Below are 27,982 nucleotides of genomic sequence, written 5' to 3'. Positions count from 1 at the left end.
TTAGAATCCTTATTAATCCTTTGTAGGACTCAAGTGTCACATGGGCAGAGAAACAAAGTAGTTCATATCCAGTCATCTCTAAGTGAAATATTTGAATCCTTTTTGATGTTGAAATGAGATTTTTTTCTTGTATCATGCTAACAGATGGTTTAACACATAATTGACTGCCCTTGCTTAATTGTTTTGGAATTTTAAGGTACCTGAATGTTAATTACTTTTCATACTATAATAGGGTTTATTCAATGGAAGAGAGGGAAGACCAAATTGATAGACTGGACTTTATCCGCAACCAAATGAACCTTTTAACACTGGATGTTAAGAAAAAAATCAGAGAGGTTACAGAGGAGGTGGCAAATAAGGTAGGTAAAAGTAACTTCATGATTAGAAGACAGAATGGAAATACTTTTAATAATGCTAAAAATGTTACCCTTATTGCCTTAAAGGAATATTTTAAGTTTTTTCAATTTGATTTTTTGAGTGGTTGATAATCTTATTTAATTTTTTTACTCTTGATTATTTTTGTATTTTCAGGTTTCCTGTGCAATGACAGATGAAATTTGTCGACTCTCTGTTTTGGTTGATGAATTTTGTTCTGAGTTTCATCCTACTCCAAGTGTATTGAAAGTATATAAAAATGTAAGTTAAATTGTAGTTAGAAGTTATTCACATAATTTCCTCACCGTATTCTTCACTCTTATGTAGGGTTTGTCCATTTAAGTGTCTTTATTGCAATCAGTACGTGATAGAACTGTTAACATCTCTTGTGTACTTTTATAATAAATGTAAATTATCTTGTATATAAGGTGAACAGCAAAGTTATCCTTTTAGAATAAGGTCATTTTAGTACTTAACTACATTTTTAAAGTTTTTATAAAATCTGCTTAATATTTTAGAGAAAAAATGTGGACATTTATTGTTTTTAACAGGAGTTAAATAAGCACATAGAAGATGGTATGGGAAGGAATTTGGCTGATAGATGCACCAATGAAGTCAACACTTCAATGCTTCAATCCCAGCAAGAAATTATTGGTAATATTTATGGCTACAAGTGCATGTGATTTATTTTCCTTTAGATATTTTATAAAGTGTAAAACAGTATTTACTATCGTTTCTTAAAATAAATGTCGTAATTTTGTTCTTTCTAGAAAATTTGAAGCCATTACTTCCAGCTGGTATACAGAATAAACTACATACACTGGTTCCTTGCAAGAAATTTGATCTCAGCTATGACCTGAATTGCCACAAGTTATGTTCAGATTTTCAAGAGGATATTGTATTTCGTTTTTCCTTGGGCTGGTCTTCCCTTGTCCATCGTTTCTTGGGGCCTACAAATGCTCAGAGGGTGCTTCTAGGCTTATCAGAACCTATCTTTCAGGTATTGGTTTTTTTGTTTTATTTTTTTGTCTTAAGGCTTTTTATCAGATGTTTATTGCTGTACTACTACACAGATATGTGTCTTTGATTCTACCAGTTGAAATTCTCTTTTTTTATTTTGTTTATGTGGTTGTCTTGAGTATATACCTAGGGGTGAAATTGCTGAACTATATGGCAATTCCATGTTTAACTTTCTGAGGAACTACCAAACTTTTCCATTGCAGCTGCACTAGCAACGTGTTAAGGTTCTGTTTCTCAGCATTCTCATCCAGACTTGTTATTGTCTGTCTGTTTTATTCTAGTGGACGTGAAGTGTTACTTCATTGTAGTTTTGATTGTATTTCCTAAATGACTACTGATTCTGAACATCTTTTCATGGCTTTTAGCTGTTCTGTCTATTCATACCATTTGTTCAATCTTTATTTGGGTTATTTGGCTTCTTATTGACTTCTAGAAGTTCTTTATATATTCTAGATATGAGTCCTTTATTGGATATGTGGCTTCCAAATGTGTTTTTCTGATCTGTGGCTTGTCTTTTAATTTTCTTATGTATTTTTAAGTGTAAAAGTTTAATTTTGAAGTCCAGTTTTTTTTTAAAGGATTGTGTTTCTGGTGTGAGAAATTTTTTTAAATATAGTTTTAATTTCTTTTGAGAATTGTGGGCCTACTGTTACTGGTAGACTCATTGTATATTATGAAAATTCATTATTCTTTACGATATCAGTCATAGAAAATAGTTTCATAGAAAATGTTTCATTGCATTTCTATTTTCTTCATATATTTATGGTATACTAATTAATTGGAGTCATTCTTTTCATTGATTTACTACTATAATTTTAAAAGAAATGCAATAGAATTTTGTAAACATAACTATTTCATTTGTGGTTGTTTAACTGTAATGATCATTTTTTCCCAACCTTATTAGCTCCCCAGATCTTTAGCTTCTACTCCCACTGCTCCCACCAATCCAGCAATGCCAGATAATGCATCACAGGAAGAACTCATGGTTACCTTAATAACAGGATTAGCCTCTCTTACATCTAGAACATCTGTGGGCATCATCGTTGTTGGAGGAGTGGTAAGAAGCAGTACTTTTTAGTATAATGAAATTTGAAATTTTTGCAAAGCTGTCTGCTAGATCACAAAGAGAAAGGTATATTTCTGTTTGCAAGATCTACAAAATGACAAAGTTGTAGGTTAAAATTAATGAATGAAGAAGAGTTCATAAGCCTACTCTTAAATTTTTAAGAATATTTATTTATATACTTTTAAATTTAAATATAATTTACCTATATGACATTGTATTTTAGGTATACAACATAATGATTAGATATATATATATGTATATACTGTGAAATGATTACCACAATCTAAATTTTTTAAAAATCCATCTTTAGAAAAGAAACACCACCAATTAGCTAGTCCTTAAAACAATGCTTTCTGACTATTTTCCCATCACAGCACACAAAGAAATAATATTTGTACATTGGAGTAACAAGAATGATCCAAGTTCCTTATGTAGCTTTCTTTGACTACCAAAAGGATCTGCCTTAAAATATTAATGATTACTTCTAGTAGTAGTTCTTATCTGTTAAATAAAATTTCCCATCATTAACAGCATAGATTTACATATTTTGGTTTTTAAAACCTCTGACCTAAAAGAAATTAACCTCCCTCTTTTGAGATACATTGAATCAACTTACCAAATGTCTGGCACATTATCAGAGTTCTTGTCTGATATTTATATGCCATTCATTTTCAGCTTGTTTGGTTTCTAATAACTTCAGATTTTCATAGAGAAGGAATATGCATTTTTAAAAAATGGATCTGACTCAAAGATTTGTAGGGAACTGATGCCTCTTAATACAATCTCCCTAGTGGTGTTTTTCTTTCTCAAAATAAGTTGCAAATTTATGTTACAGATTTGGAAAACGGTAGGCTGGAAACTCATATCTGTTTCATTAAGTATGTATGGAGCTTTGTATCTTTATGAAAGGCTGACCTGGACTACCCGTGCCAAAGAGAGAGCCTTTAAACAGCAGTTTGTGAACTATGCAACTGAAAAACTGCAGATGATTGTGAGTTTCACGAGTGCAAACTGCAGCCATCAAGTACAACAGTGAGTTGAACACTTTATCTTTGGTTTAAAAAAAAAGTTCATTGAAGTATGATATTACATGCAGAAAATGCACAAATAAGAGTATAGCTCAAAGTATTATCACAATGTGAACACATTTTGTTATCATAAACACCTGGGTCTACCAAGTGTCTTCTTTTATATATCTTAAGTATTTGTTTCATTGATTTAGTAAAAATATATAGAACTTCAGTAGAGTCAGTGCATAATATTCTGTATTTAGATGCTACTGAGAAGCGAGTTAAAAAGTTCACTGAGCTAAAGATGATTGCAGTTTAATTGAAGAAATAATGTGCATAATTTAATAAAAGGCGAAAAGATAGATAATATGAGAGCCTCTCACTATGTGAGACTCTAGAATCTGATATGTTAAAGGCTAGTGGATCAATAAAGGTTTCCTGGAGGAGGGGTGGAATGGACACAATAAGATCTAGGCAGAGAAAACAGCCCAAACCAAAGGCAAGAGGGTAGAGGAAAAGGAATGTGTTCAGAAACATGAGAGAATTTTGGTGAAAGGCGTGTATATAAGGGGGATACATTCGAGTGTAAACATTAAGACGGGGTTGAATAATTAGGACTCCTCGGAGTGATAGCATTATTATTTAGCTTTGAACAAATAATTTTACGGTGGTATGGTGTGTATAGAATGGTTTAGATTAAGGAGACAAGAATTTGCAGAGAGATTATACTGTTTTCAGACAAAAGATGAAAGCCTGTTCTAACAGCTACTGAGAATAGAAACAATGAGAGCGTGTATTTGAGACCACTGAATTAGTTCATTCATTCATTCACCAAATATTTATTGAACTCCTGTTTTATATAATAGTTTTAATTTTATACTAAGGAAGAGCTTTCTTCTAAGGAAGATACTTAGACCTCTAACACAAATCAGCTGATGGTCTCATACATAAAAACAAAATTAATGAAGCTTTCTATTCATCTCATCATCAAACGTTTATTAATTGCCTACCATGTAATAACAACTTTGCTAGAGGTTATGGTAAATAAAAAGTTAAAGATGACTTAATTCTCTTCCTTAGAGGGCTCCACACTCTAATGGAGGCAACCTTAACTAATTACTCAGGTAAAATAATATTAGCTAAATACTACGTTAATAAAATATGCTTTGTCAAATGTTGGTAATTGATGGGATGTGGAGAAAATGGTGAGGAAAAAGACCAGGGCAAAGATGAAGATAAACAGAATAGTTGCAGAAAAAAATGAGTCAGTCAATCATATTCCGGAGATATACACCTACTGGGCATGCTCCTAGTTGCAGAATATGAACATAATGTTTGCCAAAGCAAACCTATTAACTAGGACACAAAATAAATATAACCCTTTGGTTTAGAAACATGGTTAAATGTTGCTATGATTTAAAGATTTTTGCCTGTCATGGGAGTTCATGAAATTTTCTTTCCCTTTCTCAGTAATTATTTTTATGGGAAGGAGACAGGAGTAAAGCTTATTGTGCTTCTGAAGAAATATATCCATCTTTTGCCTTTTTATAGCTTATTCATATTCACAACCATGTAGCAGAGGTAATATAGCCTGTTGAGCATTGGTTTTGAGGACAGATGAAATTAAACCGATGGTCATATTACGCTTACAAGTGCTATTCCAACTTCTCTTACCATTCTTAGTACTTCTTATGCTTTGATACCTTATGTTTTAAGTATTTTTTAAACTTGTGATCTCCTTTTTATATAAGCTTAAAATAAAGCCTATTCATTTTGAAAGACATTCATGACTGCTGATAAAATTGTCTTTTATTTTTAGGGAAATGGCAACCACTTTTGCTCGCCTCTGCCAACAAGTTGATATTACACAAAGACATCTAGAAGAAGAAATTGCTAGATTTTCCAAAGAGATAGATCAATTGGAAGACATACAGAAAAATTCAAAGCTTTTAAGGTATTTGAACCATTTTTCTCAATAATATAAACATTTATTGCTCTCATTACTCAAATATAATTATGTAAAATCACTATAGCATTTGTGTTAAAACTTTTAGCTTTCTATGTTGGCTAAATTATAATTTCCCATATTTCCATAGTTTTGCAACTTCAGTGAAAGCTAATTTTAACAAGATAAATCTGAAGTAAAGGGAGTTTTTATATCTAAACTTAACAACTGTTAAGCTATATTAGTCCTTTTTGAAAGCACAAGTTCTGTAATTAAGAGTTTTTAGTCCTGTATATATCCAAGACCCATAACTTCCATTCTCATTGAGGACTATTGGGGATGCTTAAATTTGAAACAGCAAAGGTAAGCAAAATATCCTACTATAATGTGGAATTCTGGTTTAATATGATTTATCATAGATTCTTTGAGGTATAAATAAATTTAGCTTTTGAGGACAAGACCAAAAGTATCACCATATCTATACTTCTTGGCAGTTCTTAACTTTCAGCTTTATTACCTATTTGCTGGTTCATGAGTCTGAGACAATCACTAAGTATCATTTAATCCTTGCTGCTACATACCAAGATACATGCTACATACAGTTGCCTACATAAGAGCAGTTTGCAATGTCTGAAAATTGGAGAGATGGTCCTTGTGACCTGAATTTTGAGACATGTATTTAAAACAACTGTGATAGTATATCTTTCCATGGTGCCTAAATCTGATCTGCAGTTACATTCTCATTGTACCTTAGTTTTGGAATCTCTTAAAATGACTACCTGTCTGTTAGATCCTAGCCTGCTTTCATGCACACAGCCAAGTGAATTCCATTGCTCCTATTATAAGGTAGATCATCCCAAATACAGCCTTTGAAATTTGGTGAAACTATATCCAGTAGAAGTTTTTTTATGTGTTTTTTTTAACTTACGTAGGATTTTATTTTATTTTTTACTTTTTTTTTTTTTAAATTTTTAACATTTTATTTTTTAGTTTTTCCCTCTCCTCCCTCCCCGCTTCCCTCTGGTAACCACTAGTCCAATGTCCATGTCCATGAGTCTCTAAACCTACGTAGGATTTTAAATGGTTTCATCTTATTATAGTAAACATATATGATAAAGCAGGTTATTTATACTTATGTAGCTTTCTGATTTTGGCTGGACTCACTTGAATAAGTGAATATTTTTAATCTGCTAATTCATCTTTTTTCTAATTTTCTAAGGAAAATTTTAAATAAGAAATACCATAAAATTTGCAATCCCTAGTGTTTATATTTTAGGCTCAGCCATTCCGATAAAATTTAATTTACCTAGTACTTCAGGAGAGTTGCCTGAATAAATATACAGTGGAGTTCATATGTACATTTAACTTACATGATCTCAAGCATATGCACTCAATAACAGAACAAGACCAAGAAAAAAGGAAGAAGCTCATGCAACTGTGTGGGTGTACCATAGTATGAAAAAGGGACACACAAATCTGTGTTCCTCTGTCAGTTTTAGTTTGTTGTCCTCTCTTATTATGGACATTTGCCTGCATCAAGTATGATTCAAGTTTGATTTTATTGGTATGCCATGGGCCTTTGACATCTGTCAGCTACTTGTATACATGTATAAAACCTTATTCTATACTTTATGCTTGACTTAAAGGAAATTCAAGGACAGTTATGACTGTACATGACTTAGGCTACAAGTCCCACATAAGGTGATAGGACTCCAGTGCCTTCTATGCTTTTCATTCTTTTATGTTCTAGACATTAGAGTCTGTTTATTGTAAAGCTATAGTAGCATATATAGTAAGTACTCTAAAAAGAGTTGTTATAATCTGAATTTAGATAAATGTAGCATTACCTGGCTGGTGGTTTTTCAAGATTGTATGAAATGCATTTTTTCCTCATTGTCCTTTATGATAATTAGATTGTTTTGTTCATTTTTTTAAATTAGAAATAAAGCTGTTCAACTTAAAAACGAGCTGGAGAATTTTACTAAGCAGTTTCTACATTCAAGCAATGAAGAAGAATCCTAACCATAGAGTTTGCTTTGGTGATCATCATAGGAGAAAGTGGAACTTGGATGATTTGGGACAGTTACTATTTTTATGAAATGACTTTAAATATGAACTATATTCACTGTACCTAAGTAGCAAATTCTCGTATAGATTCTGGTAATGATCTATCTCAGGGTGTTTGCATTTCTGAAGAGTGTTATAATATCTCTTTGGTTTTAACTTTGAGTAAAGAAAAGGCTAAGTTGTTTGATGTGTTAAAATAATGAATTAGTTAAAAGCAATAGAACCAACTATGTGACCCCTGAGGGGTGGGTCCTTGCTCTTAATTAGGGCTTTCTTCGTTTTTAACTCTGAAAAACTCTGCTTCCTGGTATCCAGGAGTTAGAGAATGCTCCTTTCATCTTTCTGAAAACTAATTTTTGATGCCTACTTTAATGGGAATAATCACTTCTTTGTTCTATAAATTGCGTTGCTCTAGCCACCAAGAGGGAATGTGGAATGTTCTTGAGTGTATTATTTATGCAAGTTACAGTCACTTTTGCCATTCTGGCAGGTATGTAAACCACTAATAAATACATGGTTTTTACTCCTTTTATTCCCATTAAAACCAATGTAAAGCACTATTAAGTTTTGTTATTCTAAATAGTCTCTACTGAAAGTATCTAGATCTAAATAGCTTCCTGATCTGTTTTTAAAGAAGCATTTTCAGCTTCAGCTATGACTACAGTAAGGAAAGCTTTGTATCTCAGTTTTAGGAGTAATGTTTGAAGTGATAAAAATCGCCAGAGATATAAGAGGTCTGCATTTTGGTTGGGTATAGTCATCTACAAACTGTTCTTCAGAAGGTTGGCTGAGGATACTGCTGGATTGTCCTCCCGGGGTGACTTGATTTCTTTTTGTGTGAATTTGCCAGGGCATGGTTAAAAATTATCACTGTATTTTTTAGCTTAGTGAAATGTTTATGGATCCCAGTATTGTGTGTATTGGTGTTAAAAACTAATTGAAACATATGGAAACATTAAAAAACAATATTCTAGGGCTTTGCTATGCAAAATGTAGTCTTGAAGACAGCCAAATCAGCATCACCTAGATGCTTATTAGAAATGCACAGTCACAAAGGACACAGTGCTCTGACCAAGTATATTCTTGTTTTTTTTCTGTGGGAGGGATAACATTTCAGGCTCTTTTTCATTTTAATACTCAGTACTTTTCTGTGCCTTTAAGGCTCCTGGATGCTATTCTGTCTTTTCACAGCAGGTGCAACACTATTTTTTAAGATATTTTAAGTAGAATGTAACATTATTTAGGCCATAGAAGCCTCTCAAAAATGTTTTTATATCAGATACTAGGATGCAGTGTCAAATCCAAATAAATATTAACTTATAGGTTTTATTATTGCTTTATAACCAAAAGATGGTAAAAGCCACTAACAAGTGGGATCAGGTAACAAACTGCAACATAAAAAACTGATGCCCAAGACTGCTTACTGCTAATTTGTTACAAGTTCAAGGCCTTAATCTTTATAGGAAGTACTTGAACTTTTGAAACAGCATAATGGTTTGGTATCACCTCATTAGTATACTACAGTGGTTCTTAAAGTTTGGTCCCTGAATCTACAGTATTGCTTGCAAACTTTTAAGAAATGCACATTCTTAGGTACCACCCCAGACCTACTGAATCAAACACTAGGTTTGAGGACCAGCAATCCATGTTGTAACAAGTCTTCTGGGTCATCCCGATGCATGCTAGAGTTTGGGGACTACTGGAATTGTGGTTCTGGTATAGTTTGTAGTAAATTTTCCATCACTGGTTTGAATACAGCTCTACCTGATCAAGTTTGAAAATGTATAAATACTGGAAATGGAACACTAAAATATTGAAACTCAGCCCTTATGCCTAGAGGTAAGTGTACCTACAAGCCTGTGAGTTCTACAGAAATTATGTAATTTACAGCTGATGTAGTTATTGTTCACTATGTGTTTGCAGATTTATAAACTTTGTATAACCTCAGACTTTTTACAGAACTACATTTTTATAAATATGCAAGCTTGCAAGGTAAAAATAAAACTTGTTTGCCTGATAGTCAATAAATGTAGCATTTATATTGGCATTTAGTCAGTTTTACTTTTAATTTTTACAGGAAGTGTATAAGCTACCATGAGTAGACTGGCTCTTCTTTTGGTTGCATTTACTTGTTTAGTACACCTGGCCTAATGTTGAAAGTTTACTCATTCATCCTCCCCCAAAGTTGTGATGATGAGAGTAAAAGCTGTAATCAGTACTATAAGCAATAGAGTTGTTTATTTAAAGACTACACAGAAGGAAACTAAATGATCCTAAGTGAGCTCCAGGGAAAGAATGACTTAATTTTGATTTTTAATGAAAATCTGTGACACTTTAAGAGTAAACTCACATTGTACTAAAGGATAGGTCAGGAGCACTCCAATCTCTTCCTTGCTCCAGCAGCTCATGGCCTTATGTTTAGATAAAGGAACTAGGGCTGAGTATAAAATACTGAGCTTGGAGTTTAGTTCTGGGACTTTAATGATACAGTCTAATTGACTTAAAACATGCTACATGGAATCTGGTTAAAGCACTTTATTGATACAATATGAATTCACAGCAATATTTCACAGAACTACTGTACAAGTAAAGGAATGAATCACTGCAAGAAATATCCAAGAATACTGTTAAGTCATGGTACAAATCCATCATTCGTTTGGTTGAAAGTTTTTTTAAGAGCTTTAATTTAGTAGGTTCACCTTTCCCATAGTCGTACTACTGACATTGAGTCTATTGGCCACAACTATGTAGAAATGTTTATCTTTCTGGTTGAAGAAAAACTTTTTATCAACTTTAAAAACCTATTTAGATATTGGTGCCTTTGGATAAGAATATGGAATGCAAGTGTTCAGATGCTTCTTTGAAAAGAATAGGATAGAGCACCATTGTTTAAAAGACAAAGGCTTGAAATATCTACCAGGTAAACCATTGAAGTTCTGTTAATTAAGAAAAATACTGTATGATGTAAGATTTTGTCGGGCACATTGAACACTTGACAAAACCACTGGTTTTTTCATAGTGCTGCACTCATCATAATTGTTACAGGATCAGTAATTGGATTTAAGAAAAAAAGGAAGTTTTATTAACGTGAACAAATTTGCTAAATACAAGGTGTACCATCTGTGATTAATAAATTACTTTTTAAAACACAGTGCTTAGACATTCAGCTACAAACCATTTTCATGAGTACCTAAGGTAACCAATGTTTTTAAATATAGTACTGAATTTAAGGCAACTCCTCTAACAATGGAAGAAAAACTAGTAAATATGAAATGCATTTTACGTTCTGCTTAATCTAAAATACCAATTTTATTCATTGTGCTACCCTTTCTCAGAAGAAAGATGGTTTAGCTTGTGTGTCTTAAAAATTATTATAGGAGGTGGGAAAAAGTTTAAAATTTTGTTTTCCACAATGGCAAAAGGGAAACTAGAAGCTAAACACAATAATTTAAAAATTTTTTAGCCTGACTCACACCCTAAAGATTCTGGAATTGTTAAAATGATGATGGGCTCATTTGGGAGACTTTTAACTAATCTGTTCCAGATAAGCCACAAGTATTCAACTGTTATAATTTTAAATGTGTGACATTCACTGGTAACCAAAGCATAAATTTCCATGAAGGTTTTCACTTTTAAAGTATATAAAGTCTTTATTATTAAATCTAAGACTTCAGAAGATCAGGTAATATTGGCACAGTATTTAGGGGAGGGGGCACAATACTTGAAGAAGTCAAGATCTGTTTTTCTTTTAATAGATTAATTTTAAAATTGCTTACCCCATATTTCAGAAGCACCTACATCCATCACGTCTAGGAGTCTACCGCTATCATCATGTAGTATTAGTTCAGCTGAGTCTAAATTATAAGAACTACCTGCTAGTATCTCATGTAGTTGAAATCTTTGCCTGTATGAAGATGGAACTCAATATGGTCTGTTTAACCATGGAATCATAGCTATAAAAATATGAGCTAGGGAGGGACCTAGCTCATGGTAGCAAGTGCTTTCTTGAGCCGGTTTTTGGGATGATTTGGTGAACCACAATGGCATGTCACCATTTGTTTTAGAAAAGAATATATGCCTTTAAAATATTCTTGCCAGATCTCTAAAAACTAGTCTTTATGAAGTAATCAGTCTTCAAATAAACCTGTTGAGGCACATATTTGTTTCTTTAAAGTTAAAAAAAAAAAAACTGACATCAGATAACTGCAATGTTTTTAGTGATGCAAATTCCCTAAAACTACATTTGGCCATATTTTTAAGTCTTAAAAAACTAAGATTCAAACTGTACAGTATTATTCAAGTTATATGCTTATTGATTTCATGAAGTTTTATAAACAACAGAATTAAATAGACAATTAGCTGAACCCATAGAAAGCAAAAGTTTAACTAGTAAATTAATGTGGTAATGAGGTTGCCATTTGGTCATATGTATAATTAGCCACAATCCTGGTGGTTTTCAGTTGTCTAATATTTAATTATGAGAACTGCTTTTAAATGATCTAAACTTTAGTAACATTAAGTCATTTTTATCAACATGTTTAATACCATAGGATTCTTATAGTCTGTATGCCTCTGACTAAAGAAGTATCTTGTTCCTAGAATAATTTTCAAACTAGAGGAGATACTCTATATAAGTATATATACTCTCTATAAGTACTTTCTTGAACAGGATTTTGGAATGAATTGCTGAACTACATTGGCAAACCCTCACCTCTCCTTTGTTTTTTGGAAATTAATTTGTTCCTTTAAAATTTTCTTGCCTTATCTCAAGAGCTGGTCTTTATGAAGTGATATAGTCCACAGACATTAACAGCAAAAAAATTCACAGAAATCTATGTGTATAACATATATATATATACATTCATGCCTGCCATCTACAAGTCTTTTTTTTTTTTTTGGTCTTATATCTTAATCTTCCCTTATTCATTTTATTCTCTTTTTAATATCAACTGATGTTAAAACTGACACTGACTTTATTATAGTTGGTGTAATAGCTCATTCACAATAGAAAAATGAAAATTGACATGTAAAATTTGGAAGTATTTAGGTTAGGGTTACAGGTAATAAAAAGTTAATAGAGACCTATCTCACTAGTAACTGACAATTTACTGAGTTAACACAATGCACTTCTATAGCTCAGAATAACTTGTGACGTCACCATCAAACAAGACTAACAATCTTCCACTGTCAGTCATTTAGATTTATTTGTAAGAAAATCCAAAGGAAGAAGTATCTTTGTTTAAATTCAGGAGGGCCCTTTCTTGAAACAGACACATTATATATACCATTGACAAGCAGAGGAATGAATTGCTTAGTATTTTCCTTTGACTCCTTTAAAAACCTCTTGGGATTTTCTTTTGGCTTTAAAATAGTCACATGCATCTAGCCAGTCTTTGAAGCAAAGCCATGCTACTTAGAAACCAATATTTTGTGCTAAGGGAAGAAATATTACAGAAGAGCAAAAAGCTTGAATGTTTCCTTTTTAAAATTTGAAGGCACAGTTTACATTAATTCAGATTTCATAATATGTGAACATAAATTCATAAAGCCACCTTGTTACAACTATAATTAATCAGGTCTCGTGACTGGTTAGATTTTATTTACACTTCTTTCAAAAACATAATGTCATATTTCCTATCTAGATGCATAATGAGGGAGAACACTGGGGGAAAAATCTTCAGATGTAAAGACAATCCATATGTTCTGAAATAACACGTATACTCTACAAACTCAGTTCTAAAATATGTAATCAGTAGGAAAGTCCAACTATTTAGAGGGCTACTCGAAGTGTCATTTGATCATAGTATGTTTTTTTAAATGCCAAGAACCATTTATATGCAATTACTGTCGTCTACTTATTGAGTTTCTTACATATGTCTCAAATTTCAGAGTGAAATCTCTATCCCTTGGCCTTCCAATGATCTCCCCCTCAAAGGACTGAAATTGAGCACTTATTTAAATTGACATGATGGCAAAGGATGCACTAGAAACGAATGATATTCAAAAAGACTCCCCACAGAGGTACCCAGCTGTCAGCTTTCTTAAACATCTAGCAACCAGGATCTCTTTAACATTAAAAAGGGACGTCAAAATTCAAGAAGACTTTCTTCAAACACAGACACACACATTTGGTATTACTTCCATCTACTACTGTGCCTAGTTCCTCCACTACAAAACTCAAAAATGTGACATTTCTTATGTATACAAAGTTAAAATGTAGTTCTTTAAAAAACGCAAACAAACGTATTAGGTTGCTATAATGTGTACATTTTGTTCTACACAAAGAAAGAATGAGACTTAGTAAAAGCAAAAATTCATTAAGGTTAAATTAGTTCGACTCCTCTAACACCGGTCCTTCTGATCTCAGCAAGCACCTTTGCCTTGTTTTTTTTTCATCTATTTTCTATTTTGTAGTTTACTGAAAGCTTCTTTTTGTATATAATAATCTCAATAGAAAAATCTTCACCTGCAAATATAAGGTAGAATTTTTTTCACAGCTATAGGCTGTAGCACTGATTTCTCCAGATATCAATGGAGGACAGAAAATGTGTATGCACTGTTAATTCCAGATTCTAAGAAAACTGTCCCAAGAGCCTGTTGCCACAGCCATGCCATCATCAGTTACACCCAAACAGCTGACACGGTTATCATGACCAGCAAGAACACCTGAAAAATGAAAGTTCAGTAAAAAGTTAGCAATGGACAAGTTTTAGAATTAAACAAGTGTATGTGTAAAAGATCTTAAAAGCTAACAGATTCCTCCGAGGGAGACTGAGTGCCAGGGATAAGCTGTACATTGTTAAGTAAAACAATTCTTTGTACATGAATTTTTGACATGCATCAAATCGTGTTATTCATTTTTGCAAAATTATTTCATAATTATGCTTTCTTATAATCTAGGAAAAGATATAGGCTATTACTCTACATCTCTAATAAGTTCATGATACTCCAATTTTGCCACTGAGCAGTGCTGTTTTCAACAAACAAAATTTTAAATGAATTTCAGTGAAGTAGTCTTTTACCACAGATCAACAAAAACAAGAACGAAGTTGCCGTATCAAAATACCAATATAATTTGTTTCTCTTAACCACCAAACGCTAAAATGTTTTGATTATAGCCTTCTGAAGCCATCAAACTCATCTAGTTTTAATTTCTTCTTTATATTAATCTTGATATTCTGATTAGCACACAGGATAAAATGAAATATTCCCAAATATTTGGGAGGAAAATGAGAAATACAAAGATTTTAAAGAAAAAATAGAATATATCAAAATTCTTACAAGAATTTTTTCTTTAATACTGTGTTCTCTCTACGTAATTAAGCATATCATTTTCATTCAATCTCAGGAACAGAAGTTTATCTTATCTAGCTCTTAATATTCATTGTAGCATATCCAGTATGGCAACGTTTGGCAATGGGCAAATTTACCATTATAGGTTGAAATAAAAATGAACATTATGGCTAAATATCCAAGACACGCTAGAAAGGAAAATAAATTAGCATAAGAATAAGCCACAATTCAATTTCAAGGTGAAAGTATCCAGTTAAGCCAACCTTAAAACCAGTAAGCAAAGCAAAACTAAAACTCAAGCATATATTAAAAAATAGAGAAAAACTTTTGTTGTGGATACTGATTAAATCCAGGCAAAACAGCTAATACCTTAAAAAAGTACCTGGCTTGGACAATAAAATATCCCCAAAAATATACATGTAAAATGCAAACAACTTTTCCTGAGAATGTTGATATTTCCTCTAGTTCTCAGAAACCTCAACAACTGTATAGGAGTTTAAAAAGGTAAGGACAAAACTCCACAAGGACAGTGAGGATATAAGAACAGGCAACGACGACAAAATTTTGTAAGCTAGATGGTAAGAACTGTTTTAGTGGACCCTAAATAGCTGAGTTCATAGCAAATGGTCTTTTGTTCAAGAAACAAAATTACACTGCAGAACCTCCAAAAGGGTCAGATACCAGTGGAACCAGTAATCTCCGAGACCAGGTAGGGGCAAAGCTAGGGTAAACTAAGACTGTGTTAGAAAGTGTCTAAGAATCAGACTCAGGTTTCCTCTTCCACTCTTCAGTCAGGTGATTGGTCATTCTTCAGGAAATTTAAGACTAGACTTATTTACTAGGGAGAGTATAAAACGGTCTCTTAACAGAAAGAAAATAGGCACAGGTGAGATTGGCGAAACTGAGGAAAATGGGGAGTAAAAAAAGTTTACTTGCTACTTGTTTTGCTCCCCAGCTTCCCTCCTGAAATCAGCTCCCAGACTGGCAGCCAGTTTATACATTCCAGGTAGAAAAGTAGAAAATCCACCTCAGAGAACATAGCTAGCCCAAGGGGGAAAAGTCCATAAGATCTATCAGTGTTTCCCCAATGAAAACCTGGCCAGATTGTCCTTCAATGAGGCCTACATGTAATACACCCCAACCATGTGCACTGGGCTTTCAAACAGTTTTAGTGCCTCACTCTTCGGTGCGAAGAACAAGCTAGGAATCACTAGAGTTTTAAGGAAATATTCTAAAAATAAAGACGGGACCAAATAAGAAGGAAGACAGGTGGGAAAAGCAATTTGGAAAATATAAAAGATTAGGCTTGAAGAGGAAAACTTCAAAAAAGGCTTTCATTAATAACCTCAGAGAAACAAGTCTTTAGTCATAAAAAAAAAAAAATGGATGCCTTAACAAAAAAATATCTCAAAAAGATGATAGCAGAAATGAAAAACCAAAACTTAACAGAAAGATCAAAAAAGAAAAAAAGACAAGGACTTCCTCCCAGAACACTGAACAAATAAAGACAGAGATGGAAAATAGGACAGAATAAGAAAGTCTAAGGAAAGTCCAAGGAAGTAAAACATCAGAATAATGGGAGTTCTAGAAAAAGAATGATAACGGAGAAGAAATGCTAGCAATTAAATCCTCCCCGCCCCCCACCCCCAAACTTCCTAGTTCTACAAGGTAAAAGTTTCCAGACTGAAAAGGCCCACTGGATACTCGGCACACTGGATGAAAATGGATCCACTCCAAGACCTATCAAAACTGGCAGAAAGGTTGTAGATTAGTAAGAAGTCCATCAAAATTAAGACCATAAGCCAAAACTAAGAACATAACTTGATAATACAAAAAAGGTCTGCACAGCAAAAGAAGTCATAGTACATACCTCACTGCTCAGTAGTAAGTACTGTTTAAAAAGTCATAATTATGTAAATACTGATATGTTCGAAACAAAATTCCCCAAATGAGAAAAACTGGAAGATGGGAAGGACATGGGTGGGTGGGGTGTGGTGGGAGGAGTTAAGCCATGTAGAACTATTTGATTAAAGTATAACTTTAATTCTTAAAAAAAAAAAAAAAATTAAATCACTGTGTAATTTGTTATTAATGACAGTCCCCAATATGACTCGATGTAAATACTAATATTTTGGAAGCTGCAGGACAGAACTGAGCATGGGGCTACGGTAAGGCAGTGTGCATCCATGTCCTGTCCTAGACAAGGTCTTTTCCAGAAGGAAGATGACCTATAGCAGTTAAAATTAAAATGTCTCCTGTCAGCTTATAAAAAAATTATAATTTGGCAAAGACCACAATGAATTATATTTGCTATTCATAGTTATATTAAAACTTACCAAACAAGAAAATATGACAGAATTGGATGTTAATTCTTCAGAAAAAAAGAAATGTCAACTATGGTTTACAGACTGTAACTGCACTCAGGGCAACAAGGATCCTGAATGAGAACTGCTGGGTTGCCACTGCCCAGCTCCAGGGTGTCCAAGAGCCTCAACCAACTGATGGGAAGGCTTCACGTTTCCTGCAAAACCAAAACCTAGTGTGGATTTAGTCACTAACCTGCACGATCTCCTTTTAGTGTGTCCCATACGTTACAATTAAAATCATCATAACCAGCTAACAGGAGGCGCCCACTTTTTGAGAAGGCTACAGAAGTAATTCCACAGATGATATTGTCATGAGAATACAATAATAACTCTTGGTCTGCACGAAGGTCAAAGAGACGGCAAGTGGCATCATCAGAGCCAGTGGCAAAGGCATATCCACTTGGAAAAAACTAAAAAGAAAAGCAACAGACATTTATTCCATAGACATGTACAAAAATCATGTGAGGCAATATAATAATAGACTCCAGGGTAAAACAAACCTAGAATCAAATTCCAACTTGGCTTCTTCCCAGGTGAGTGATGTTAGGTACTAAAGATTCTTAAATACTTCGGGCCTTAGTTTCAGTTTTAGAGTGTTGGTTAGGAGTGAATGAAATAACATATGCCAAGTACATAACCTGTTGTTTAGCACACAGCAAACGTTCAATAAATATTGGCTCTGGTCCTCCATAGATCTTATTAAAACATATAAATCAAATATGACTATTTATAGAATTTACATATGTGTACTCTTAAATGTTTCAAAATCCCATTATGAGAAATAAAAAGGAAAGACTTTATAAAAGAGAACATGACTCATTCCAGTTAGGTTAGGTTATAAAGTTAAGCTGGTTCCAAAAATGAAGGAGTTGAAGACTAAATTCTAAAAAAAAGGGTCTCTGATTTTAAGCTTTATGAAAATGAACTATCATTTGGGTCATCTTTCTTAATTCAGTCATTCAATAAAAAAATCTGCTGAACACATGCAATGATAATAAAAACCCTCCACAAAGTAGGCATAGAGGGAACATACCTCAAAATAATAAAGGCATTCCCTGTGCCATGCTCCTCATCCTTGTGCCCAACTATCAACTACTAATTGGTACTTCTTTAATCCTTCATCCCATTCTCCCATTCCCTCAACCCCCTCCCCCGTCTGTCATCAAACTGTCCACTATATTTGTGAGTCTGTTTTTGATTAGTTCTTTTTGTTCCTTAGATTCCACATAGAAGTGAAATCATATGGTATTTATCTCTCTGTGTGACTTATTTCACTCAGCATAATAACCTCTTTGTCTATCCATGTCATTGGAAATGATAGGATTTCATTTTTAATGGCTGAGTAATATTCCATTGTACATATGAACCATAATTTCTTCATCCAATCATCTGTTGATGGGCATTTAGGTTGCTTCCATATCTTGGCTATTGTAAATTTTGCTGCCATGAATACTGGAGTGCATAGACCTTTACGAATTATTGTTTTGGTTTTCTTTGGATAAATACATCTAAAAAGGGGTTAATATCCAAAATTTATAAAGAACTTATACAACTCAACAGCAAAAAAATAATCCAATTAAAAAATGGGCAGAAGACCTGAACAGATACTTCTCCAAAGAGGAAATACAGATGGCTAACAGACATATGAAAAGATGCTCAAGGTCGCTAATCATCAGAGAAATGCAAATTAAAACCACAATGAGATATCACCTCACCCTGTCAGAATGGCTATCATCAATAAATCAAAAAACAGCAAGTGTTGGTGAGGATGCGGTGAAAAGGGAACCCTCATACATTGTTGGTGGGATTTCAAATTGGTACAGCCACTATGAAAAATAGTATGTAGGTTTCTCAAAAAAATTAAAAACGGATATACCTTTTGATCCAGCAATTGCACTTCTGGGTATTTATCCAAAGTGTTTACTTTTTAAAAAATATAAAGCAATTTTTAATTTTCATGTCGTCAAATTTATCTTTCTCTCTGAGATTTCTTTCATTCTTTTTTTTTTTTACAAAGTCCTTCACCAGGCTATTATCTGATGTTCAATTATATTCTAGTTTCTTTTTTAATAACTTCATTTTTCAGATTTTAATTTTTTATCCAACTGGTATTCATTTTATATACAGCATTTAGTGTAAGGCTCTAACTTTTCTTATTGTTAAACAACCAGATGTTAATTAAATAATCATTTTTCCCCACTCACTTTGTTGCTACATCTATTATTCACTAAAGTCTTACATACAAAAAAATGTTAGTTTTAAGTTTGCTGTCTGTCCTTTCTTGTACCTGTATCACATTCTTTTTTAATCATTATAACTTGATTCTTTCATTCTGCTTCAATCGGTCTGTCCTCCTTTTTTCCCCCCCACTTGATTTTCACAGACATTCGATTGAGTCTCTTTTCTTCATATTACTGACTCATCTCAAAAAGAATCCACTTGGGTTTTAATTCAAATTAGTATGAAAGGAGTAAGTGGTTGGTTTACAATATGCAGTCTTCCCATTCAGGAATGTGGGATTTTTTTTTTAATGTTTAAAAAAGTTTTATGACTCTCTTCATAAAGATTCTGCACATTTCTTGCTAAATTTATTCCTTGTCTATTTTATAATTTTTGTTACTGTTCTCAATAGATTTTTTTTCTTTCCTATTTTCTACCTGGCTATTATTGGTATAGCAAAATTACTGATTTTAAAAATAGTTTTTGTAATCTAGAAAATATACTGAACTCCTCCCGCCATCCAACTGCTGCCTATAAGAAAATCACATTGAATATAAGACACAAATGGGTTAAAAGTAAAAAGAAGGAAAAAGATATGCCCGTGCTAACACTAATCAAAAGAAAACTGGGGTAGTCTATTCTATTAATATTGGACAAAGATTTCAGAGCAAATAATGTTACCAGGGATAAAGAGGGACATTTCATAATGATAAAGGAATCAATTCATTAAAGGACATAACAATCCTAAAGTTTTATGCTTTGAAATACATGAAGCAAAAACTAATGGATTAGAAGGAAAAATGAACAAATACACAATTAGAGATTTCGACACTCCTCTTTCAATAATAGAAAGAACAGACGAAAATCATTACAGATATAGAACATATGAATAACACTTTCAACCATCTTGACCTAATTGACATCTATGAAACTCCCCACCCAATAACAGCAGAATAGATTCTTTTCAAGTGCGTATAAATACAACACTCAAAATTTGTGGAATGTAGCTAAATGCGATTCTTAGAAATTTATAACTTTAACTTTCAATATTAGAAAAGAAAAACTTTTCAAATCAATGGTGTCAGTTTCTACTTTAAGAAACTAGAAAAAGGAAAGCAAATGAAACCCACGTAAGCAGAAGAAAAGACATAAAGATCAGAGTGAAAATCAGTAAAACAGAAAACAGAAAAATAGAAAAACTGAAACCAAGAGATGGCTTTTTGAGAAGATAAATATTAAAACTGATAAACTTCTAGCCAAATGTACTGGTTTGCAAGGACTGCCATAACAAAGTATGGCAGATTGTGTGGCTTAAACAAAAGAAATGTATTGTCTCTTAGTTCTGGAGGCTAGAAGTCTGAGATCAGGGTGTCTAAGGGCTGGGGGGAAGCATATAGGCCTCTCTCTTTTGCTTCTAGATGGCTATCTTCAACCTGTATCTCTTCACACTGTTTACCTCTAAGCTTGCTGTCTCTAATTTTCCCCTTTTTCTAAGGACACTGGTGATATTCGATTAAAGGCCCCCAATCCAGTACATCTCAACTAATCATATCTGCAACAACCCTATGTTCAAATAAGGTTACATTGTGAGGTACTGGGGGTTAGGACTTCAACATGTAAATTCTGGAGGCATACAATCGAACCTACAACACCAGATTAATCAGGAAAAATCTAAGAGACAAATAATATCATGAATGAGATATCCTACAGATATATGAAGATACCAAAAGAATAAAAAGGGAATATTGGGAACAACTGTTGTGGATTTCCAACTTGTTTGCTCAAGATGACCTATCTCTCTAAATTAGAAAATAAAACTTACTGTTCGCCTGCAAATAAAGACTTAGGCCTATGGATAAAACCTTTCTAGCTTTTTTTTAAATCAAACTATTTTGGGATTCAGTGTTCTAAGAGCATATCATTTATAAGAATCCTTGAAGGCAATTTGTTGTGAAAATCATGCTACAGCAGATCTGGACTTTAAATGCACAATAAATTTTCCTTAGAAATGTTATTTACTTACACTGACAGCATTAATATCTGACACATGTCCAGCGAAAGATTGTCTACACATTCCATCTCGAATATCCCATAACTTGGAAGATGCATCACAAGCACCAGAAACAAAAGTCCTCATGTCAGGACTCAGAGAAAGACTCATCACATCTCCAGAATGCCCAGTGAATGTGGTGGTCTGCTGGGCTGTTTCAATGTCCCATAAAGCACTATAATTAAAAATAAATAAAAACAGTGACGATGATCTCTTCTTACATTAGTTCCTATTACCACCCTGAACCCCAAAATCAGTGTTCTTCTGGAATAAACTTACCAATTTGTATCTCCTGAACTTGTAACAATTTGTCTGTCATCTAAAAAACGACAGCAGGACAAGTAGCCTACGACATAGAGAGGCACACATTTTAGGTTATCATTGACTGAATAACTCAATTAGCATGCAAAATACTGATATATATTCTTAAAAATATAATACCTGGGCAACAAGTGTTTGTTAGTATAATCTGTAGTTCTACTTTTAATTACTTCAAACTCTATGCTGTCTGCAACTAAATCTTATCAACTAACTCTTTTAGGTTTTTACTTTGTCAGTGACATCATGTTGGGTACTCTAAAAGTTACAACTTGAGTAAGACACAGTCCCTTCCATCTACTACAATTACCTAAGAGAGAGATACTCTTTTACACAAATATCTATAATCTATGGCAGATGGTATCAAGTACCTTAGAGAAAGATTAAAAATATTGTGAGAAATTAGAACCACCACCTCAGTGAAGGCTTCATGAAAAAGGTGGCATGTAAATGATCAGAATTCACCAGTGTTTCAAAATGTGGAAATGGCAGGAAAAGGCCATTATAGAGATTTTTTAATCGCATGGTCAAATGGTACTGCCAAGAATTTGGAGGCAGAAATCTGATGAATGGCAAATATTTCCTAATCAACACTGCTAACCAAATACTAGACCACTGAACTATGCTGTGCATGCTGGCAAATTAAGCAATGTGCTATCACGTAGAGAAAAATACTTCAAAAATGTATCTTAATATATACTTTCAATGACATAATTAAGTATAGAAGCCAAAATCCCATAATTGTTATGATTGCAGAGAATACAGAAAATAATATTTGCTTTCTTTTTGTATTTTCATTATTGTTTGAATTTTTGCAGTAAATTTATTATCTTTAGAAAAATAATACTTTTAAAAAAACAATTATGGTCATCATTTATATAATTATAAAAAGTTAGTTCATCGTAATTTCTACTCTCACTTGATTAGTACTCATCCTTTAGCCAGTTGAACACAACTTGTCACTCATTCTCCTTGATCGGCTCATTCTTCAAGAGGAGTCAAGTTTGGTAGGAAAGGACAATATTTGGTGGAGCTCACCTATGTGACCTGGTAACTCTCGGCTCACTCTCACATTCCCCTCTCTGGTTTTTAAGTTATATATAGAGCAGATGTTGTCCAGTCCTCCACAAGCAACATAATTACCAGAGGGAGCATAAGCACAGGTCATCACCCAGGAGGACCTCAAAGGAATAGCATGCATCTGTACAACAAATACAATACACAAAAACTCTTACTAAGATTAAGAAAACAGCTATTTACCTTCCTAACCTATTTACAATGAGGAAAATATTATTAAAAATTAAATACATCTAAAAAATTAAGGCAAAATGAGAATGCAATGGACTGAAAAAGTGAATAATGAAAAATAAAATAATAATGCACACTAAAATGCCTATTATTTTTTTTTTCTGTATTATCATCAAATCATTAGGATTTAAGTGCTGTTTTCGGAAATTATTCTTTTAGGAGAAGAACATAGGATGTTTCAATGCTAACACAGCAATTTGAATATTAAGTGTAAAATGTTAAAGAATTTAATACGATTCTTTGTTTTTATTTTTTTATTTTTTATTTTTTAGGTGAGGCAACCCTTGGTTGACCTCACAGATTGCAAGGACATTGTCGGCTGACAATTCTTTATTTTTTTTATTTTTTAATAATACAGCACCTGGTCTTCCTAGGTGGTCTCCCAGCCAAGTACTAACCAGGCCCGACCCAGCTTAGCTTCCAAGATCAAACAGGATTGGGCTTGTTCAGGGTAGCATGGCTGTAGACCCAATTCTTTGTTTTTATAGTAGTGCTCAAAAGAAGGATTTCCTCCAACATAACACTGCATAATATAATAATCAGAGTCAATTAAAATGGTTCTTCCATGAAGAGATGGTCCTCCTAATAACAGAGCACACACTCTGGGCTCAAATTTAAACCATGGTTAATAGTTTACACTGATCTACTCAACTACTGTCTGGGCCTTGTTACCCAACACCAAGCACCTGCAGGCCAGGCAGCAAAATTTAAGATCTATGGGAATAGTAAGGCTAATGGTCCATACGAAGAATCAACACATCATGTGATTCCTACTGTGATGTCACTTAACCTAAAATAATATCTTTTAAATGCAATTTTTTTTTTTGTTTTAGGAAAATATAATTGAGAGACACATACTCAACGCCAATTAATATAGAAAAACTGCTACAATATAAATCTTTCTTAGCTACCTTTAAAATTTCGACCAGGCTGGATACTGTTTACTTTGCAAAATGGTACTTTTAAACCTTTAATAAAAATATAAGTGTACACAGAATCTTGTGAAAGTTTTCCTACAATCACTCAACACCTTTACATCAGGGATTCCTTCCAGTGGACATGTTAAGAGAAACCTCCGACTTTTACCACCAAAAGATCTAAACGAGTTCTAATTTGCCACCAATCGACTGTCTTTTCTGAGCAGTCTAGAAACACAAATCAATGCCTAGAGTGGATCAAAGAAAAGCTTCACATTAACATTCTAGCTTATCTACAACTAGAAATAAAAATCTCAGGGTCATTGTCATATTCGGAAATGGAAGTTTTTTAAAACTGTTTTATGTAAAACAGATGAACACTCTTTTCTAATATGAAAAGCTGAGACTTCAGTAAAACATACTGAATAATATTCCTGCAGTTGTCCTTGGGAATAAAAAAGGAGCTAAATATGAAAAGCAAACACAAAGCCTCAGGAGAGGATCTAGATTAAAATAAATGGAATAAATTTATCTTAGAAGGAAATTAAAGTTGGAAGTAATAGAATAAAGGAAGGAATTGGTGGATATTAAACCAAATAAACAGTTATTTAAAAGAATGATTAAGAAATTCTACCTTATTTGTTGTATAGCTATCCCAAATAATTAATTTTCCATCTTGGGAAGCACTGACTAGTAGCCTAGAGGAACAAACAAAAATAATTTGACACTTAGAGAAAAAAAAATTTAAATTAGTTATGCATTGCATTATGTAGACTAGTTCATAAAAGAAAAATACATTTTTTTCTAATTAAAAACTTGATACCAGAAAATAATCTCCTTCCCAACTTTAAAAAAATTTATTCTGCATGCCAAAATTTTCAACATAACATACAATTTAGCAAAACTTAGACATTTTACTAAAAATGTCTCTGGTTATGATTCAACTTTTTCATGGTGACAACATTCTAGTTCTTATTCAAGACTGGTAGATTCTAGCTGACTGGTTTAGTATTTCCTGATTTAAATTTAATGACAACAGATACATATAAGCCTAACAACCATATTTCAACCTAAAAACATCAGTTGAGAGCCTGTGAATGCAAGGCAGTGTTATGGGTACGACTCAGAAAATATCACCTGTCCTCGAGGCCTCTTCCATCCTGTGGAGATAAGGTATTTACACGTATTTATAAGAAACCAAGTAAGTAAAAATTGTCAGAGGAATGGTATAAAATAATGCCATAGGAAAGAAAAAGAGAGAAAAATAATTGCTAGTTGAATTAATCAAGTAGTCTAGCAAAAGAGAATGAGTCTTGAAAAATGGAATTTTGAGAGCTAAAGGTAGAGATACATACTTCTGTCCTTTGTAAGTTTAAGTAATAAATAGTTATAGCAATATCTAGTAATCTGAACATAGCAATATTCAATAAATATTTGATTAACTGAAAATTCAAGGTTAATATACAATAAAACTGCTTTTGAATATTAAAAAAAAGGTAAAATACCTCACTGCAAAGAAAAGAAATCCTAAACAGTTCACCTGGATAATTTGATAGTTTTGTGAAGAAAATTTATTTTCCATAGTAAAGGTTTCTAAACTTTTAAAGTATCAATGACTATTTTTAGTCAAAGCAGTGTTCACATTAGATGCATTTTCTGTAAGCACTTCATATAGTTTGTTTTTAACTACAAAAATGTTTATTTTAAAAGAAATGCAAATGATGATTCCTAATGAAAATAATTCTGCTGATAGTTTGAAAATGACAGGTACAAACCTTGAATCATATCCCCAGTGCATAGCATAGATTTTAGCTAGGTGGCCCCTCAGTGTACGTCTTGTTCGCATTTGTATCCGGCCCACGGAATCCATATTTGATGTGATCTTTAGAAAGTGACAAGAATGTTATTTTTTACCTTAGAAATAGTTCAGAAAATAAAGCAGAAACAATTAATAGGCAAAGAAGCAGACATAAAACAAATTTATAGCAATTGAAGATAATTTAATATAAATATAATTCCAGAGTCATTATAGGATCAATATGTTGTTCAAGAAAAAGTATGACTAAAATTATACTATTTGCACATCTTCTAGTGAGATTATCTTCTGTAGACTATTAACTGAAAAGAATAGACATAACTCAACTTTAGTAAAAAAAAAAATCCCAAAGAAAAATCTAATAGTTGATCAAAGAGTAAAACATTTATAATTTTAACTGTCTATAAAAAAGCCAGTTCAATATTTGTAAAGCACATACAATATTTCCTTAATGAAAATTATCTATGTTATACTAATGAAACCTTCCTAAGAGTTTATATAAGAAAAAAAAGCTTAGAGTATATCAAAAAGAATCAGAAACTACCTAAAAAGAAACATACGAATCTACATATTTTATGGTATCTACTTTTCCAGAATTCGACTTGAATAAATTTGTTTTAAAAAGCACTTATACAGAATCTGACAAACTACAAAGTGTTTTTAAATAGAGATCTCATGTTTTTACAATTAAATATTAATAAGAATCTGAAGGTCATTTGCATCAATGTCAAGCTGTTTCATGTGAATTACTAAAAGGAAATGAGGGGGTAAAAAAAACTTTACCTGAACAAGCGTTGCATCGTTACATGCTTTCCTCGCATCCTGAGGTAAAGAAAGGTGATTATAATACACTCAGATGTGGAAATCACTAGATACAATCTAAAATAATATTTTCATTGAAAAACATAGATTTGAAAATATACTTTTTATTTTACCACATAATCTTTACTTAAAAAGCTTTTGTTGAGAGAAAAATTCACATAACATAAAATTAACTATTTAAATCATTTTCAGGTGTATAATTCAGTGGTTAGTAAATTCACAAAGTTGTGTACCCATCACCACTACCTAATTTTGGAACATTTCCATCACTCCAAAAAAGAAACCCCATACCTCTCAATTCTCTCTTCCCTCATCCCCTGGTAATCACTAATTTATTCTCTATTTCTATGGATTTGCCTTCTCTGGACATTTCATGTAAATAAACTCATACAATATATGACCTTTTGTTCTGGCTTCTTTCACTTAGTACAGTGTTTTTAAGGTCCATCTATGTTGTGGTGTATATCAGTACTTCATTTATTTTATGGCCGAGTATATTCCAGTATATGAATATATCTACATTTGGTTTATCCATTAATTAATTACTGGATATTTAAGTTGTTTCCACTTTTTGGCTTTTATGAATAGATGCTTTGAACATTGATGTACAAGTTTTTGTGTGTACATATGTTTTCAATCCTCTAGGAGTAAAATTGGTGGTTGATATGGTAATTCTATGTTTAACTTAAACTGTCAAATCATTCTTCACGGCAGCTGCACCATTTTATATTCCCACAAAGAACATATGAGGGTTCCAATATCTTCACATCCAAACCACTGTTCTTCTTGTCTTCTTTTATTACTATTATTATTATTACAGCCATCTTAGTGGATGTGAAGTGGTATCTAGTGGTTTTGATTTGCATTCCCCTAATGATTAGTGATGTCAAGCATCTTTTCATGTGGAATATCACTGAATGTGCTTATTGGCTATTTGTGCATCATCTTCGGAGAAATGTTTATTTAAATCCTATGCCCATTTTTAAATTGGGTTGTTTATTGTTGAGTTGTAGGAATTCTTTATATATGCTGGATATTGACTCTTATTAGATATACAATTTGCAAATGTTTTCTCCTGTTCATTCTCTTGACAGTGTCCTCTGACATGCAGGTTTTTATTTTGGACGAAGTCCAATTTATCTATTTTTTTCTTTTGTTGTTTGTGCTTTTAGTGTCATATTAAACTGTTTGTCTAATCCAAGGTCATAAAGATTAACCACTGTTTACTTCTAAAAATTTTATACTTTTAGCTGTTATATTTAGGTACCTCTTCGAGTTAATTTTTATATATGATGTGAAGTAGGAGTCAAAATTCATTCATGGGAAAATCAGAAATGCAATTAGTTCTCCCTACTAGACTTCAAAGAAATTTTTTTTCCTCAAAGGTTA

At 32.8% G+C, this 27,982-nt stretch overlaps 2 protein-coding genes and 1 pseudogene across 6 annotated transcripts in view; 1 reads left to right on the top strand and 2 right to left on the bottom strand.

The window, feature by feature from the left end:
• Nucleotides 1-9,530, top strand: part of MFN1 (mitofusin 1) — a 29,431-nt gene extending 19,901 nt beyond the window's left edge. For all 4 annotated transcript variants that reach the window (XM_039855727.1, XM_039855726.1, XM_039855729.1 and 1 more), the window contains exons 11-18: nt 233-359; nt 532-636; nt 927-1,029; nt 1,146-1,375; nt 2,300-2,452; nt 3,297-3,493; nt 5,291-5,425; nt 7,357-9,530. In XM_039855727.1, coding sequence (XP_039711661.1) covers nt 233-359; nt 532-636; nt 927-1,029; nt 1,146-1,375; nt 2,300-2,452; nt 3,297-3,493; nt 5,291-5,425; nt 7,357-7,438 — 1,132 coding nt within the window. In that variant the 3' untranslated portion in view covers nt 7,439-9,530. The remainder of the gene's footprint in view (nt 1-232; nt 360-531; nt 637-926; nt 1,030-1,145; nt 1,376-2,299; nt 2,453-3,296; nt 3,494-5,290; nt 5,426-7,356) is intronic.
• A 473-nt stretch (nt 9,531-10,003) lies between these two features.
• Nucleotides 10,004-27,982, bottom strand: part of GNB4 (G protein subunit beta 4) — a 44,539-nt gene continuing 26,560 nt past the window's right edge. For both annotated transcript variants that reach the window (XM_039855731.1, XM_039855732.1), the window contains exons 3-10: nt 26,555-26,593; nt 25,731-25,837; nt 24,590-24,653; nt 22,769-22,931; nt 21,692-21,758; nt 21,386-21,587; nt 17,336-17,552; nt 10,004-14,149 (exon numbers count right to left, since the gene is read on the bottom strand). In XM_039855731.1, the coding sequence (XP_039711665.1) occupies nt 14,043-14,149; nt 17,336-17,552; nt 21,386-21,587; nt 21,692-21,758; nt 22,769-22,931; nt 24,590-24,653; nt 25,731-25,837; nt 26,555-26,593 (966 nt within the window). In that variant the 3' untranslated portion in view covers nt 10,004-14,042. The remainder of the gene's footprint in view (nt 14,150-17,335; nt 17,553-21,385; nt 21,588-21,691; nt 21,759-22,768; nt 22,932-24,589; nt 24,654-25,730; nt 25,838-26,554; nt 26,594-27,982) is intronic.
• Nucleotides 23,388-23,506, bottom strand: LOC120597308 (uncharacterized; annotated as a pseudogene).

This window comes from Pteropus medius, unplaced genomic scaffold (assembly GCF_902729225.1).
Source record: "Pteropus medius unplaced genomic scaffold, Ma_sr-lr_union100, whole genome shotgun sequence".
NCBI lineage: Eukaryota > Metazoa > Chordata > Mammalia > Chiroptera > Pteropodidae > Pteropus > Pteropus medius.
The sequence above is the reverse complement of the archived record's forward strand: the minus strand, read 5'-3'. Positions and strand labels throughout refer to the sequence as shown.